Source organism: Monomorium pharaonis, chromosome 4, assembly GCF_013373865.1.
Source record: "Monomorium pharaonis isolate MP-MQ-018 chromosome 4, ASM1337386v2, whole genome shotgun sequence".
Lineage (NCBI taxonomy): Eukaryota > Metazoa > Arthropoda > Insecta > Hymenoptera > Formicidae > Monomorium > Monomorium pharaonis.
Window position 1 is genome coordinate 3,317,779 of NC_050470.1, and position 18,917 is coordinate 3,336,695.

Consider the following 18,917-nt stretch of genomic DNA (forward strand, 5'->3'; position numbering starts at 1 on the left):
TTAGCTCACGATTAGGCAACAGATACTCTGGATAACCGAGCTGATAAGATCTATTTATATTTTACTCTAAAAAAGCGCTATTTATTAGAACTTTTAAAAAGACATTTTTAAAAACTTAATTAAAAAAAATATTTTTTCGTTTAATGGCATTTTTAAGAAAATAAATTAAATATTAATCTTATCCAGCCCAAATATCTTGCTAATTTTAACGTGTGATTTATTATCTTAATAACGCCATAATGTTGAGGAGTAGAATTAAGTAGAATGAATAGCAGTTTTAGTGACTAGTGAACATATAATACATATTTCATTTATTTCTACTTAAATATTTATATCATAGGCGTAGGGACCATACTTCCTCAATCTTTTAATTTATTTTTGTATATTGTTAATAGTGAAATACAACTTTACTTTTTAGAATAAATTTTTTGTTATATAGCATTGTTATAGCAAAAAACATTATTTTTTCCTTCTTACAATCATGTAAATAATTTCTGGAACTCTTATTAATTAGAGCTTTGATAATGTTCGATATGCAAGGAATATTATCGCAAGATTTTTTTTAGTTGAAAAATAGAATATATGCTTTGTATTCAATCAAATGATGAAGGCGATATCGTATCGATCAATAAAATTTATACAATTAAAAAAATGCGCAATTTTAAATTTATTAAATGATTTTACTTGCTTTTTCATCTTTTTCATTTTTTTCCGTATTTTATCTTTTTATCCTAGGAGAATAATCATATTTTCTATGTAATTATAACAATGATAATATCAAAAGTTTATACAGTTCGTTTTTAATAAAAACATTGTCTATATTTTCTTCAGAAGCACAGTTATGATTTAAACAATTAACTTAATATTTTTCTCATTCAGGAATAAGAAAAATATTATTAATCTCTAACAGAATAATTTATTAACGTAAAAAATTACCGCGTTAACAGAATTGATAACCTCTTCCCCTTCCCTCCTCCCTCGAAAAAAATTATAGCTACGCCCGTGATTCGTGTGCAACGTCGTTATATTTTTTCCCGATTTCTTTACAATTATCCTTGATTTTAGTAGCAGGAGGTTACGTAAATTTGTATTTTCACGAAATGACACGTAGCGAGGCGAATTTTCAATATACGAAGTAACGCTCGCGTCTAAATGGCTTCTCGGTAGAGAAGTCGGAGCTCGGAGCAGCTACGGTTCCGCTTGTGTACGCGCGCGTTGCATACGTCGGTCGCGTGACGTCGCGGCCTTCGGCCGGGCTCGGTTCCGCTCGGCGCCGCCTGAGGGCGACACCGACCGGCACCGCGCGCCACCCGCGCGACGCTACATCTCTCGGCGGCGCGTGGAAGCAACAGCTGACCCGCGCGGCGGACAGTAGCTCTCTCGCCTCCTGGAGCGGCACTTCGTCACTTTCGCACTCGTGCGAAAAATTCCCCCGAACGTGCGAGAGCGGAGCGCGAGAAGGAGGAGAAGTCGCGTCGCCATCTTTAGGCACGGTCGTACCTATCGGCCGCCGTCGCCGTCGTCGCTAGGCCGCGCCGACGACAATCGGAGTAAACGACACGTCGTTGTTGCGCCAGTGTGCCGTGTGTGTGCGTGCGTATACGCGCCTCCGTGGACGGGACGGGACGCAACGCGACGCGACGCGACGCCGGGAACGTGAAGCGACCTCGCCGCTGCCGCCGTAGCGGAGCTCGCTCCGATATCGACTGTGCCGCCCCGACGTCGCGCTCGATTTACATTTATTACGTGCCGGGGGCGCGAGGAGAACGAGGAGAAGGACGAGGAGGTGCGGCGCGCCGCGAGTAGCCAGACGTCGTCGTCGTCTCCCTCTCTCGTCTTCGTTCTTTCCGTCTACTCCGGTCTGAAGCTGCTCTCTCTCGCCTGATACTTAGGCGAAGGCATCACGAGGAGGACCGCTGGTGGTGAGTAGGACGAGCAGCGACGGTCGTTCGGTCGGTCAGGACGCGCGTCGCCGTCGGAGTGCCAGCCGTTCAGTCGCCGCCGTCGGGTGGTGCGCGCGCGAGATTTCGCTCTGTCCGTTTCGCGTGCGAGCGAGAGAGCTCCGTCGCCGCCGACCCAACGTCACCGTCACCGTCAGTGAGACACTCGATTGGTGGTGGTGGTGGTGGTGGTGGTGCGAGAGACACACCTGACCGAGTACCCGAGTAGTAGAACAGACCTGGGGAGGACTGGTCGCCCGACGGACGGGACACACTTTGCGCGAGAGGGAGAGAGAGAGAGAGAGAGGAAAACGTCGGCATCCTGCCGCCGTCATCGCCGCCGAGCAACGACGACGGACTGGTACAATTGACAGAGAAGATGGCGCGAGCCGTCGCCGCGGACGAGGATCGCTGCTGACCCATTTTTTTTTTTCCGACGCGCCACCAAATCTCCGGGAGTCGGGTGCCTCTCGCCGATCAAGGACGACGACGACTACGGAGGAGGAGGAGGAGTCTCTCCCTCGCCTCCCTCCCCCCCTCTCTCTGGCCCCCCTCGCTCGTTCTCGTTGTTTGATGTGGGCGAGCGCCGTCGTTCGCGAAGTGTGGTGACATTCGCCGGGAGGACGACACTCGGCGACAGCAGAGGAGAAGGAAGCCGCAGGAGAGAGGAGAGAGAGAGAGGGACAGCGAGAGAGCGAGAGAGCTAGAGAGAGAGAGCCAAGAGTCGACTCCGAAGGAGGGTCGAGGGTGTGCAGCCGCCCGCGCGCGCTCTCTCTCTCTCTCGCGTCGCGTTCGCGCGCGCGCGCGCGCGCGCTCTTCTACCCCCCCGTGCGTGCGTGCGTGCGTGTGTGTGTGTTCCGTGCGTGGCCTGTTTTTTCTACCGTGTGATAATACTAATCGCGCGAGTGTGCCATAACCCGCATTTGTCCTTCCTTTCTCCCTTCTCCCCCACCTCCCTTATCGTGCGCGATATCTCGGTCTACCTGTTGTGTCCGGCGGCTACTGCGGTTCTCTCACCTCCCCTCCCGCTGCCTCACCTGCCAAAAGTTTGTGGACTCTGGTCGTCCGGTTTCGTCGCTCGCGTCTGGATCTCTTCGCGGTGTTCCATTGTCGTGGGCAACGTGGCCGGTTGGCAAAATTCTGAGAAGACCTCAGCTCGGCGGAGCCCTGGCAGGCTCATCGGCGGCTGCGACGGACGACGTGGAAGCGCGCTTCCGGCTTCCGAAGCTACTACGTAGACGTAGCGGTAGCGGCCCGACGGGGGATTACCGCGAGCCCGAAGCTGCTCTGGCAGCGGTCTCGGGCGCGAGCAGCCGCACAGCAGCAGCAGAGATGGGCAACAATGCCGCGACCGCCAACAAGAAGGTCGACGCCGCCGAGAGCGTCCGGGAGTTCCTCGACAAGGCGAAGAAGGAGTTCGAGGACAAGTGGAAGAAGAATCCGACCAACACCGCCGCGCTCGACGACTTCGAGCGGATCAAGACCCTCGGGACCGGCTCGTTCGGCCGGGTCATGATCGTCCAGCACAAGCCGACCAAGGAGTACTACGCGATGAAGATCTTAGACAAGCAGAAGGTGGTCAAGCTGAAGCAGGTCGAGCACACGCTCAACGAGAAGAGGATACTGCAGGCGATCAGCTTCCCGTTTCTCGTGTCGTTGCGCTTTCACTTCAAGGACAACTCGTACCTGTACATGGTGCTCGAGTACGTGCCCGGCGGCGAGATGTTCAGCCACCTGCGCAAGGTCGGCCGCTTCTCGGAGCCGCACTCGCGCTTCTACGCCGCCCAGATCGTCCTCGCGTTCGAGTACCTGCACTACCTCGACCTGATCTACCGGGACCTCAAGCCGGAGAACCTGCTCATCGACTCGCAGGGCTACCTCAAGGTCACCGACTTTGGCTTCGCCAAGCGGGTGCAGGGCCGCACGTGGACCCTCTGCGGCACCCCGGAGTACCTCGCGCCCGAGATCATCCTCAGCAAGGGCTACAACAAGGCGGTCGACTGGTGGGCGCTCGGCGTCCTCGTCTACGAGATGGCCGCCGGCTATCCGCCCTTCTTCGCCGACCAGCCGATCCAGATCTACGAGAAGATCGTCAGCGGCAAGCCGCGCTTTCCCTCCCACTTCGGGTCCGACCTCAAGGATCTGCTGCGCAATCTCCTGCAGGTCGACCTCACCAAGAGGTACGGAAACCTCAAGGCCGGCGTAAACGACATCAAGGGCCACAAGTGGTTCGCCAGCACCGACTGGATAGCCGTCTTCCAGAAGCGAATAGAGGCGCCGTTCATACCGCGCTGCAAGGGACCAGGCGACACCAGCAATTTCGACGATTACGAGGAGGAGACCCTGAGGATCTCGCTCACGGAGAAGTGCGCCAAGGAGTTTGCCGAGTTTTGAACGCTGCGCTGCGCCTGCCTGCGGCTTGGCAAGTTGTTGCTCGCAACGCGGGAGCTGGAGAGAGATACGACGCGCACGTCGCACCTCTCTTCCGTCGTCGTCACGTTGGTGATTCGCTTTTTTTGCGAAAAACAGCGAGAGAGAAAGAGAGAGAGAGAGAGAGAGAGAGAGAGAGAGAGAGAGAGAGAGAGAGAGAGAGAGAGAGAGAGAGAGAGAGAGAGAGAGAAAGGGAGAAGGATGCATCTGTGTGTGTCAGCGCGCGCGCGCATCCGCCAAAGTTGTCGGCAAAACGGAGTGGAGCTTTTCTTTTTTTTTTTCTTCCGAGAGCGAGAATGGAAGGAAGAGTGTGTTGCTCTAGAAAGGGAGAGAGAAGTAGTATATGAGAGGCACGTGGTAATTCACGCGTTTTGTTTTGCGTCTCGCGACCGAGCTCGAAACACAAGAGGGAATGAGAAACGCGACGGAAACACGGGTTGACACGGTTTACACGCTGGCGTTCAAGCGTCCAAAAGTTATACACACACACACACACACACACACACACACACACACACACACACACACACACACACACACACACACACAAACACACACACACACAATACACACACACAATTTTGGGTTGTACGTATCATGTACACGTCACACGCCAGCGTCACTTTTTACATGAAATCTTTTTTTAGCCGGTTAATCGATTCATTAACGTAATAAGAACGACTGTATACTATATATACATATATATGGGAGTGTGTGTGTATGTGTGTGCGCGCGTATGTGTGTATTATGAATCCGTTTGCCACTCTCATATCCCTCTATCCTCCCCTTTCCCCTGCCATCCACTGAAGATAGCTTTATGATCCGGTTTACGGAGGAGGCCGTGTGTAAAGTTTGTTCCCAATGATTAACTGTTATCAGCGTCGGAAATGTCACCGTACCGAAGTTACCTTGTACATATAGTCTCTCGTTGTCTTTGCGAACGCGACGTTTCCTATCTTCTCCTCCGTTACCCTCCCTCATTCGGTTTCACCCCCTCGGTTTTCTCTTTCGCGTTTATACACACGACACTCGAATCGCGAAGGAGGTACCTGTATCACACTCACACACATACACACACATACACTGCGAAGTGGAGTCATATCGTTGCATCATTCGTTATCTATTTGTCTCTATCTTCTTTACTCGTCGTGAAAGAGAAATTGTGTGTGAAAGAGAGAGAGAGAGAGAAAGAGAAAGCGAAAGGGAAAGAAAGTACCGAATGCGCTCGTACTCGTCGTGAGTATGATCCATATTTGTACAACTAGTCGTCACATACACGCAACAAACACACACGCGCGCCCATACGTAAATATACACACACACACACACTCACACGCAGAATAAACACACATAAATACGATAATGTGAAATAATGTTTATATATGAAACACGTTTTCCATCAATCGCCGATGACGGGCCAATTGGGGGAGACACGTGGCTTTGTACCCGCGCGGTGAAATTCTCGCGTGAGAGCAACAACATCTTTCTCCGCACGCAAGACAGACCGGATGATGTCTGCGCTCGTCATCGTCGAAAATGGTATACCCGCACGCTACGCAGAAAACGGTTTTAATCCTCTGCATTATGTTGTTCCTCGTTATCTGCGTTCCCTACCGGGGGCAGATTAAGCGTTTCAACTCTCCGAGCGCGTAGAGATACTTGCCATTTTGGTTGTATAGGAAGAAAGGGAGGGGGGGGGACGATGAGTGTCTATCGTATTCCAGTGAATACCGTGAATAGCATAAGGCTACACCTTTATCGCAACACCAATATTAGAAGGGACGGGGCTGTTAAGCTGCAAACAGTTTAGATTGCTAAACAGCTCCCTCGTAAAACCGAACGCCTTCAACCTGTACGCGAGTGTTATGATCGTCGACGTCGTCGTAATGTAGTTGTCTTCGTATCTTCGAATTCTTAAAGACTTACCACAGTTACTCGCATAAAAACGAAAGAGGGAAACAAGCGTAATCCTGACTAATGATCTCAACGGAACGCGACGCGAAACGAGAGGGAGGAGCCGCGGGAGAAATGTTAGGACAAAATGTGTTAAACCGTAAAGGAATTAACGAGTGTCGCGGTAACGAAGCGCATTGACGTAAAAAAAAAGAACGCACAATCGGAGGCTAACGGCAGACGATCGGAGATCGTGCGAGCGATCATCGTCGTCATCATTATTATCATCATCATCATCATCTCCCCCTCTCTCTTTCTCTCCCTCTCTCTCTTTCGGGAAGAGATCGAGCCGGGAGCTTGGCTCTTTCGAGGCTGACGCCAAAGGTTGTTCTTCGCGCGTCTTGACGTCAACGACATTCGTCGGTAGACCAAGTTTCGTTAATGAGTAAAACGCGGGTCGTTCGGAATTGGATTGGGCCACACGCCAGGAGCGTGTGACGTGGCGGCCGGGTGTATCGATTCAGTTCAGCGATGGGCTAAACACGCGCGCGGACAATGCGGAGGAAATGCGGCACGTAAGTTGACGGTTACGAAACTTTTATATCCCTTTAACATTCGCGACGAGCCGGATGCCGCTCGCTACGTATGTCGCGCGTCTCTGGTCGGCGCAGGTTTTCAAAGCCGCTTCCCTTCCCCCATCCCCTTTCCACCCCCGCGTTTTCAGTCGATCGAACTGAGATTCCGACGCAGCCCACGCACGTGTCAAATTTTGCCGAAATTACACCGAAGAAAGCGTCGCAATATACACATAGTAACGACATCAATTTCTAACATACGTTATCATTAATAGTCTTTGAAGACCTGCGTCGCAATCAGCGATAATTAACGTGGCCGCCGGGACCCTCCCGCTTGAACGAGAACGGAATCAAATCATCAGCTGATCGACGCGATAGGATACATCGACGAATCTTCGCGATCTCCGGTTAATAGCGTAAATTACAGAAAGACGAACGTTCGCTACACACACGTGCGAGTGTAATTACGCGAATGACGATAGATCAAAGAGGAGGCGTCATCCCTTCCGCTTGTACTACGCGCAGCCAAGGGGGTGGGAAAAGGAGTAAGGCAAATAAATCTTCCTTCGTATCTTTATTACCCGAACTTGTACGCGCCGTTCGTTTATTCGTTTGTTCGTTCGTTTGCACACGCCGCGATGTTACGGAGGAATTGGAATAAGGGAGGAAAGAGCGGTAGAGAGGGAGAGTTTTGATGCGACTCGCAGCGAAATAAGCGAAGCACTTGGCGCGGCTTCGCGACGAGATTTTGGGATAACGAGATCTTGGCGCGGTATGCAATTGCGCTCGCACGTTTGTACGCGTGCATTTTACACACACACACACACACACACACACACACACACACACACACACACGTCTAAGAAATAATCGAATACTAAACATAACAGAGCTAGACCACTTGAGACGAGATCGCATTGATGTAATAGTTGGACAAAATGGCTTTGTCACTTCTGCAGTTGTTACTCGTACGGTGTAACGGATGTGATAAATGGATACACATTATTTGCTACGGTAACAGGTTCTTCTCAAGCTTCTTCTTTTCCGTCTTCTACCACCAGAGCTCTATATATTATTTTCAGTTCTACAGTTCCGTGTATTGTCACGAGAACTCGTCCCAATTACATAAATTCGCGACAATCGTGTTATGGAATTCTGAACACATCTTTCAGTATTCGAATTTTAATTGGTTCAAACGAATTACATTATGTTCTAATTACAGATTTGAGAATTGCAAAATTTCATTTATATCGCAGCAGATTATGAATATATAATTTATAAAAGCAAATTCAGGTTACTACAGACAGTATTGTATAAAATTTAATTTCTGCAGTAAACGGATTTGATATCCATATTTAAAGAGCGAATTAAGAGCAGTTCATGTTTATTTTTCGATTCAGAATTTCCTATATTTGAATATATGACGTTCCTCACTGCGAGAGCTGTCCTTCGCTCTCGGAATCCGGATTAGTCAAATTGAGCATTCACTGTTTTTTCAATATCGCGATTGTCTTTCGATGGCCATCGAGAGTGCTTGTATTTTCAAGATATCACTCGCTCCGTCAATAATCGATCTCGAGAATCTTCAGGCGATTTGCTATCGCATTCGATCCGCAACAAACCTCGACTTGTCTTTTATATAAAACGGCAGTACATATCGATTCGCATTCCTACGCTGTTCTTTTATGCAATCATTACTTATTTCACCTATTGGAATCTAGCGGAGAAGTTTTTTTTTTTTACATAACGCGGAATAGAGATAGTACATTTCAAGTAACTCGCGCTGTGCAATTTAATTTAACTTACTATTCTTTCCCGAACCTCTCGTTCCTTTTCCTTATTTGTTGATTCAAGTAATATCGCAATGTGTTTCTGCTAGCGTTGCTTTTGATCTCTTCCCGACGATTAATTCAAGTTCAATATTGATATTTCAAGTTGGAGAGTGCTATCTATCTACCACTTTCTCAGCGATGCGATTACCGCTCGTAATTTTCTGTTTTCAAAATTTGATAAGACGTATAAAAAGAGTAGAAAGTGAAACTTCGAGATATCCTTTAATAAACGTCAGGCGAAGCTGCGCGCCGTGAATAACTTTGTCAAAATGTAGACGCCACACGTGGAAGGTTCTAATTTTGTCGTAAAAATCCGTAAAAGTTATTACACGGATTTCTCGAAACAAGGAATGTACACGGGCGAATGTTGTTCGAGTTGCACAAACATTAATATAAATGATCCGTAAATGATCCCCGTAATTTTCGCCGGAGACCTCTGGTTATTACCTCACGTTATTACCTCGTGTGTGTACGCGTGATAACCGTTATCAGTTATCATTTACTATCGGATCTCATAGAGGACGAATCGTTATTGCCGGAGATGCAGAGAAGATAATCATAAAGAGTGTTGATTAGAATATTTGTTTATTTATTTATTCCAACAGAATTCGTATCATTCGAAAAATTCTCGCGAATTCGTGTCGATTGTGAAAAAAAAGAAACGATTACCTTGCATGTCCTGTATTTATCGCCTTTTGACGATGAATACTCTCGGGAAAATTTCGTTATCAATATTTCGAATTTTCGAATTTCGTTATCATTTTTTTTTCCTCCGCACTAACTATGTTTCGGTGAAAATTTTTTATCGTAAGAATTATCAGGTATTTCGACGCGACGATGCGCAGAATTTTGATTAACGAGACATCGAGTCACCGTGAAAATAGCACTCAAAAAGTGGTTACGATTATCGATGCCTTAGCCGCGAGGCGAACAGTATTAATTTTTATCCAACGACTAGGATGATTACGCTCGCGATCGTATTAATGTTTTATTGCCGACATATATTACGACAGGGAGGAATACGACAGGACGAATTATTGCTACTTGTATGTTTGATAGGAACCTTCGTTGTTCTTTCCGTAAGGCGAGGTATCTCGGGCATTTGTTTCCGGATGGATAATGCGATATCGATCGGCGGTTCACGATATTAAGGACTATGTCAATAACAGCGTAGGCACGTCAGACACGTAAACTACAATGCGATAAAAAGGGGAGGAAGGAGAGAGAGAGAGAGAGAGGGAAAGAGTGTGTGTGTCCGTTTTTCCATGCAAAAAATAATCTTGTCGCGCGATCGCGAACTTGGCCTTCCGTTGATCGCGCAGCGCATAGAATCGCATGGCCGTTGGTGTTTCGAAGATTGAAAGGGAATATATCACTTCCCACGGTCTGCATACACACACACACACACACAGACACACACACACACACACACACACACAACTGTCATTTAACATATTTAATTTAATAGACGATACAGGCAGGTTTTATACATTCTCGTATCTTCCAGTACAACACCAAGGAACACGTTTAGTTTATGTCGCGTTAAGGGAACGCGAAGCGTATTCCTCACGTTACATATCACTGCGTGTGCTCCGTGCAGGAAGTCAACAATTCCCGAAAGGTTAAACTCTAATTCCGTATGATAAAATGATGCGGTCAGAAGCAGCCGCTACAATAATTTCTTACGATGACCTTTGCGTTTACGACGCGCATGAAACGCGCCACACTAAACGATCGATTTTTCGCGGTGCGATCGCGGTTTCGCAGGACGTTTCGCTGTGCGTCCTTAACTTAATTGGCCACCGCTTGTCTCCTGTTTCCCCCCCCCCCCCCCAATTGGCCGCGACACGGCAGGAGGTTTGTTGCACCTGCGGGAAGCTTTAATCGACGTATTGCGGCTCGCGCAGACTCGCGCGGGCGCAAACGTTTCGTGTAAATATTAGCGATAGGTAACAGAATAGTTCGTATATCGTCGTGTTCACTGCGGTGTGGTTCCTTTATAGAGCGATTCTCTCCCCTGAATATCTTCGCGTTTCTAGCTTAAGCCCGACGTTGCACCGATTGGCGGCGGTTCCTGTTTATCTTAGCTCCGGTTTCGAAACCAGCCTCGAGAGTTAATTCCGGTCCAACGCATCCATTGTGTGTCCTTCTTTTTTTTTTTTAGGAATAACAATTCGTATCCTCGCCCGCGTGGCATTTAACACCAAACGCGACACCGCCGCGTTTCCATGTGTTCTCTTGTGTTCTGACACGTGGAGAGTAGGAGTCCGGAGCTGGAGTCGTGACGGAGGAACGGACAGAGGCCTTCGTGTTTGGTGTTAAACGCGGCGGCGGTGAATACGCACCGAGCCAATAACATAGAGAACTCGCGCGGTTCAGATTTAACCGAAGCTGTTGAAACCGGGGCGGACGTCTTCTTCTTCTTCTTCTTCGCCCTGTCTCCCCTTTCTCTCTTTCTCTCTTTGTCTATATCATAGCTAGGACTTTAATCCGGAAAGGGACGAGATTAATTGGCGCCCCGGTTAAAAACGTCAAAGTCAGGAACGAAAAACCCGGCTGCCCGGTCGGTGCAACCTCGGTGCTGAACAATCGTCTTAACAATTGCCCCGAAGGATGTACGTGTGTATGTACGAAGGGCACGCACCGAGGAACACGAAGGTAGGCACACAGGGACAACACACGTGTACCTGCGGATTTTTCCCGGCCCCTTTGTATATTATCCCCCGCAATTATATTACTTTTAATTCAGTGTTCTTCGTATCACACACAGATGTACAAGTGTCGTCCTATTTATATACGTAGTTTATTCCTCGATCCCAAGCGATCGGTCGTTACGCAATCGCCGCGCGCGCGCGCGCACGCACGCACGCACATACGCGTACATAGGGATATACACGTACACGTACATACACGTGTACGCACAATCGCGCCTGTCCGCGCAGATATTCGCACCAGTTATCGAAATGTCTCGTTAAAGTTCGCCCGCCGTTTTAAATTGCATCCGGCACGTGCGCCGGCATGTGGCGCCTTTATTATACTTTGCCTCTTTGTGTTGTTTTATTGCGTCTTCTTAAGTACTTTGGTCGTCGCGGCTCGTCAAGATACCGAGCGTTTCTCAAACTTGTGCCACTGAGAGAACGATGTAGATGCGCAATACGTTCGTTACAAGATTGAGTCCCGTGATCCTTAAATCGAAACGTGACGGTCACCGCTAAAAATTTATAAATCATATGTAATCAGTTTTTTTTTTTTTTTACATTTGTAAATTTCTAGCGGAAATGCGTCGAGTTGACTAATGAAATTACTTTTACATCATATTTCGATGAGGCGATAAGAAGATGCACCGAGAGAAATCTCATCGGACGGCATTTCCGATCGGATAATTTGTTGCATGTTTCGATTTAAGAGTCAATACGAGAGTTACATCTCCATTTTCTTAACCGCTTTCTCTATGAGTCCAGCATGTGGCGGCATACTTCCATGTAAAATCCGTCGCTTTCCAAATTTCTTTCAATTTCACGTTACTTAACTCTAACACGGAGCGACGATCATTCGACATATTATCGCGGCGAACGATTTAAATCTAAGTGGTTTCCTCAAATTACGGTATTTGTCGAACGCTCGCGTTCCTCGGGAATTTTTCCTCGTCGTTCATGGTATTTTAAAAAGGCGGGGGGAGGGGGGGGAGGGAAAGAAACGAAAGAAAAATGCAGCGCCGAAGGTCTTGTACGCGCGTCGTCACGCGACTCCGCGACGCTGATTGGTTATTATACGAGCGCCGCGACGACGACGTTTCGCCAGAATGCGGCTTGGTGAACGCGGATTTCGCGTCGCCGCTTTACACTATATCGCCGTCGTCCCACTTCGAGAACGCCTCTCTTCCGCATTGATCCGTTCAATCTCGCTCGCCCCGTCTTCTCTCGCCGCGCCCGGATTAAATTGCGCGAGTGGAAAAGTGTTTCCCCTCTCCCTCCTCCGCCGTCCCCCGTTTCGCGGGGGGTTTTCTCGTAATTTCTTTTCGCTCTCACGAGGGGAAACCTTTTCGTAAACACGATCGACCCGCGTATCCCACTGTATGCACTCTGTCATTCTTGGCGTCCCTCAAGGCTGCATTAATTGTTTGCTAAAATGTCGCGGCGTTCTTTGCGCCCTTTGGAGAAACCTTATTCACAAAGACAAAGTAAATTATTCACGCAAGTTACAGCGGATTGTAATTGATGTATCGATTGATATCGATACATTAGGGAGCGTCGCGTTGCGATGTGAATGCAAGTGACGACCTTTTCCTTCGTACGTATTTTTGACAAAATTCTGGCAAGGCACAACAACAGCGCGAGGCCGCGCGAGGAAAAACCCCCTCTCGCGAAGTTTATATTTTCTCACAATCTGCTCGCAACTGTGGTAAGAGATTTCTGATGTCTTTCCAAGGGCGAAAAGAAGGTCCGTCCTCGAATCGAGGAACCTCCATACAATTTGCCCGAGTCCTTGCGCGTCTCGGTAGCGTCACGTTTATTTTCAGTTATGAACTTCATAATTTGCGAGAGATTCATCACGTTGGTCATTACTCCGAATTTGTCGTTGGCCCGACCGAGCGAGCGGTCGGCAACGCCCCGGGGGGGAGACTGACGTAACTCGATACGTAATTAATAGCGCGATGGAACGCGCGCTATTTAGATCTCGCGCTCTTCATTTCCATCCAGAATCTCTCTTCTCTCTTCTCATCGTTTCTCCCGCCGCGCGACAAAGTTGCGCTCGCTTGCGTAATTGCCTCGTCTCGTAATAAGTCTCTTCTCTCCGTCGTCGCGATCCAATCCCGGACCCCGACGCCGAAGGCGCGTATAAATACGTCGCCTCGAAAATTCGCGCATCTGCCTTTGCGCATTTAACGAGGCAATTGTCAGATGCGCGCCTCGCGCCTGCGATGCCGGATCTTTCGGGATAAACAGTTACCCAAGACAATAGATTTCAACGGAGTCATCGTCGCGTAATCGGTTACATTTTTTAAATAGAGAAATTGATAAAAGTAATTTACACAAGACACTGTCATTCGGAATTTGCAAGAAAATATTTTTTATATAATTCTCTTTATTTTTTTTTTACAAATAAATTATTTCGACTTTCGTATATGTATATATTCTGACCTCGAATTATTTATTCCGCTAATAATCTTGTCTCGCGATGATCAATGATATCTTTTCTAAAAGAAAAATGGAAGAGAGATTAAATTCGCACTCTGATTAATGATAGAACGCTGGGCTTTTACTCATTAAAGTTAAATATCGTTTTTCTTCCGTTTCTTTCGGGGCTTTCGTCCTTTCAATTGTTCGTTTGAGAGAAACCGAAATTAAAATCGAACTGTTTAATCTAATTCGTAAGGAGATAGATACAGATGAACGAGTTTGATTTTCAAGCTGGTGCATGCAATTATTCGGAAGGAGAGGATAGGAAAGAGCGGTTCTTCTTTCAGTTTGTTGGATCCTTTCTTTTTTCAGAGAAAGAAATCGCTGCATCTTTCAGATTCTTTGCCCATTAACATGCGATCTCTAATACGTCGCTCATTTATTGGAAGAATAAATTTGTTTTCTGGATAACGAAAATTTAATTGATCAGCACATTCTTCTCCATGTTATATTTTATATCATATAACCCGTCTGATGTTTCTCCTCATTGGTATTCTTTGCGCTCGGATGTCGCTTTCTTCTCGGCACACAAGAATGAATCCCCTGACGTCGACAAAATAATATTCTTCTGCGACAGATTAATTAATCGCGAGTCCAGAAGGCTCGATAAATATTAATTTTGTTACGGTTTTCTATAATCGTTGAAAGGAGAGTTTTATATATATACATATGTAATATGTATATATATTAAACTTTTCGTAATAATTCCTAAAGTTCGAAAGAGCTAAAGAGTCATGTAAGAATCATTGTGAATAATATATACATATACATATATGTTACGAATCTGATTGTAATTTTAAGAATATAGATTAGATAATTAGATTTCACACGAATCTCTTTCGTATATACATAATATACATATACAATTATTACTTGTATTATTAATTATTATTTGTGTTATTAATATATATTATTTTTATAGATTTATTATAAATATATCATCTGTTATTATTGGTTAATATTGATTATTATTTGATTAGTATTATTTACCTCTCTCTCTAATTGATAGACTTGACCTATCTGCTTCTCCGTCTTTAACTTTACTTATTTTCTACGGCGTAAAAATATGCCGGCGACTGTGTTGTATTCGTTCTTATCGTGGATTTACACGCTGCTCGTGTTACGTGCAGTTACGCGAGAAATGTAGACGCGAAAGGGAAATGATTTTATAACAAGGCTTTCACACGTAAATCTCCCGCTGGTTGGCACGCATAATATCGCGTAATTGCCGAGTACAAGCGCCTTTTGTACTTTTATACTGCATCAGCATATTTACTATTTAGCAGTATATGAGCTATTCAGTTTAAACTTTATGTCATCCTAAAACACTGACTGTTGATTTTCTAAGTAACATTTCCTTATTATGCATCCTGGATCAAGTTCTCTGCTAAATCCTACTCAACTTTTACATCTTGATTAACTGCATATGCTAAATTATATTGCATCGATAGAGCTGATATAAAAAAGAATGGGACTGTTACATAATGTAAATGACATAATTTAAATAATCTTAAGTAATCTTGTCAAAATAATCATTAAGCTAATGTCTAAACAACAATTTATATGTTTCATCAATTTTCAAATAATCTGAAATAGGGATAATGAAAGATACAAGTATTCTTACTCTTAAGATAATTTAATAAATTCCTCTTTTTCTTGCACTTATCAATACTATTTATCTGCTTTATCTGCTATATAAATAATAATTAGACATAATCATAATATGACAAATTATCCTTTTCGATGTAAATTTATGTTTGTCTTATTAACCCTATATTACAGTTTAAGTCGTCGAGCATGTACTTGATGTGACAATAGAATGCTTTAATAGCCCAACTCCTCGGATTATTTCGAAGAATTGCTTCGTTTCGTCTTTATATACGAGTAAACGGAACCTTTTCCACGTATATTAGATAAAGGTATAGCAATGATTGGACTTTGAAGGTTTTCTTGGGGGATCTCGATGACATAGATTTTCTTTTCGAGAGAATTTAATTAGATCCGTTGCTTTCTTTTTGATCAATCGTTTTGTTCTTCTTATCATCTATAGTTTCTTTTGTGTTGGAATCAACAAAAATTAAGTTTGGAAATAAATTTAAGCTAGTTGTGTGTGTGTGTGTGTGTATGTATTGGGGTTTTACAGTGATTAGTTAATTCTCCAGGGGCGGAAACGGATCGCTCCGCTGATTTCAAATTCCAGTTAGAGAGGAAAATGCAATTTTTTCGGACGATAGCGCTTTTCGGTTCCACGATACGATTTCATTTTCGCGATACTTTTTTCAAGGATTCGAAAATTTACGACAACCGGTTGGATAAAACGCTCGTTAGTCTTGTCATCCGGCTGACCTTGACTTTGTGAACAAAATGATTTGACGTGATGAAGGGAGGGTGTCGTGAGAGAGGGCAAGAGAAGCGCGTGCGTGATTATACAAAGTGTTTCGAAAAAATTACTTTATGGTCCTTTGACTGTAGATGTTGAAACACGAACTATAAGCAAAACTATCGTGTTACTTGTTGAAAATAAAAGAGTCCAGATTTTTTTCAAGGATCCTAGGTAACGGAACCTTGTCACGCAGCTTATTTTAATTGTGAACTTTAGCACAGCATAAATTTTATGTCTGAGGACGTTTAACAAGGACATTTTATGCTCGGAAGACGATAGGTTCGCACACGTACGCACACAGGTGACGGCTTATCGGTATTCTTTTAAAAATAATGGCGCTTTCCGGTTTCACAAGGCGCGAAGTTCTGCTTTTGCAGTCTCTCTCTGAAGGAGACATAAAAATTCGATTATACAGAATTGGAGAGCTGAGAGGATGCTCGATATGTGATTTCGATCTATAATAAGCCCGGATACAATCGTAGATAGCGTGGAAATTTACCCGTCTATCACGACTTTCGTTGTCGAGCGTAGCCGCAATTTGAATTACCTTTGTCCTTTTCTTCTCACAGAAAACCTCCATCGATAATCGATGGGCGCGCGCCGTTAGCTTCGCCAAACAGCCCGGAGCGCTCGCGCAATGATAAAGAAGCGGCGTGACATTTTTGCGCCGCGTAAAATTTGTCCGTCGCCCACGTCGTCGCTCCTCCTGCTACGCCCGGATCCGCTTTTGATGATCGTACCTGTTTGCCTCTATCTCGATCAAGTCGCGCCCCGACAAAGGCGCGGCCAATTACTTTTGAATTCGCATCGATAATTCAACGCTCCCGCCTCTCTCACTCGATGCGCACGATAATTGCGCCAATTATTTACGATATACCGATTAACTCCCTGTCGGTGGTTGATGGGCGAAATCGGGGATTCGCGCGGATCTAAATTTAATTTTAGAGTCGTCGCGCTCATAATTTTTCAAGTTGATAGGAAAAATAAGCTTAAATTCCAAATCCTAGCGAAATATTATGTTCCTTTCCGCGGTATATATATTTTACAATGCTCGTATGGCAACCAATGCAGCCAGCAGTATCGTAAATAATCGGGAATTTATATAGCTTTGATATTTGATTACGAGATCTCCTTTTTATTAGACACTTCGAATGGATCTCCGTGCGCCATTCTCGGTGCTAAGAGGAGAGCGGACGGAAGCATTTGCTGTCAATTAGAGCGGAGGAACGTGCGATCGACGGCGATATTACGCGGGCAGAATCGTTCTCGGCTACGAGATAACAATCTCGACGGTATAAGTGGCACACAGCATGCCCATGCTCAACCGCGCTCATAAAAGTTACGACCGGCGTATTAAACGATCAATTCAAGACAACGTAGATCACGACCGACGACGGCGGCGCGCAAATGGAGCATCGCTGGCACGATGGCGTCGAATTCTCGAGGGAAGTCGCAAACCCGCACGGTACACACGGATTTATCCCCGAGAACGGACTGTGTGTGTGTGTGTGTGTGTGTGTGTGTGTGGGCAAAAAATTAGGCTGGCATTCGTAATTTGACGTTTCAGCGAGCCAGTTTGTTTCACCTTGCGTTACAATCCGCTTAGATCCGCCGTATGAATTCGCGCAGACTTATTTATATTAAATTGTTTTGCTCCTACGTTAAGTTACAGCGGTTAATGAAATATCACACGCACGCTGCAAATTCGCAGAAGCGACGCAAGTGCCTAAGAGAATACCGCAGGCTACTCGAAATATCCTCCGTTTCCCCGAGAAAACCAATCTTGGAGAACTCGGCGTATTCTGGGGAGTTTTGTTTCTGAAGGGAATATTCCTCGAACGCAAAAATATCTTGGGATATACATTTGCATCTGTCAAATAATACTGTCGATGATACATCGGAGAAATCTCATAAAAATATTCCTCAAAAAGCACTCTCGAAACAAATGTCCTGTTCTCGGAACCATTTCTCGCGGGCCAGCCCAGCTCATCTCGCGTCGGCGCTCGAAAGAGGCGCACGCGTCGCTTCGTCCGCACTTACCTCGCCTGCGAAACGTGACCGAGACGTTTTTTTTTTTATTTTTTTTTTCCCCCTGAAACAATGTACGAGTCACGATGTATTCCCGTCGCGCGCGGAGGATTCGTGCCGTTTGTCCCGCGGAGCGATGCGCGTGGTACGACATATCGCCCCGAGTGGAAGCTGTTCGTAAACATTTGATGCAATCCCGACGGCGGTAGTCACTGTGCATGTGCCGAACACTTCATTGACGCATCGCTCGCTTTTACTGCAGTGACGTAATCCGAAACGTCGGTCGCGACGGTGTGTGTGTGTATCTGAGCGCGGTCGAGAAATCAAGGACCGTTTCTCGAAGGCGAAATATGAAATAGAATGAAATAGAAATCTATCGCCGGAAAGCTGCCATTATCGTGCTGCGATATCTTCGAAATTCAGCGTGGATATAGGATATTCTTTGCACTTCTGTTGCTCACGATGGAACGCGAGGTCTTCTACACACACACACGTACGCGCGCGCGGGATAAGTTTACAGCGTCTGTATAAACGATGATAATTTGTCAGGTACATATTGAATTTTTGGGTTATCGCGTGGCTAAACTCAATGTATTAGTGAGGCATTCTTTTGTCTTTAAGTCATATCGATTTTTTATGAGCCAATTGCCTTCTTT

At 45.8% G+C, this 18,917-nt stretch overlaps 1 protein-coding gene across 1 annotated transcript; it reads left to right on the forward strand.

The window, feature by feature from the left end:
* Positions 1–708: 708 nt before the first annotated feature.
* Positions 709–15,572, forward strand: LOC105835161 (cAMP-dependent protein kinase catalytic subunit 1). The gene has a single exon (XM_012678196.3). The coding sequence runs from the start codon at positions 3,273–3,275 to the stop codon at positions 4,332–4,334; it is 1,062 nt and encodes a 353-aa protein (XP_012533650.1). The 5' UTR covers positions 709–3,272; the 3' UTR covers positions 4,335–15,572.
* The last annotated feature ends 3,345 nt before the right edge of the window (positions 15,573–18,917 follow it).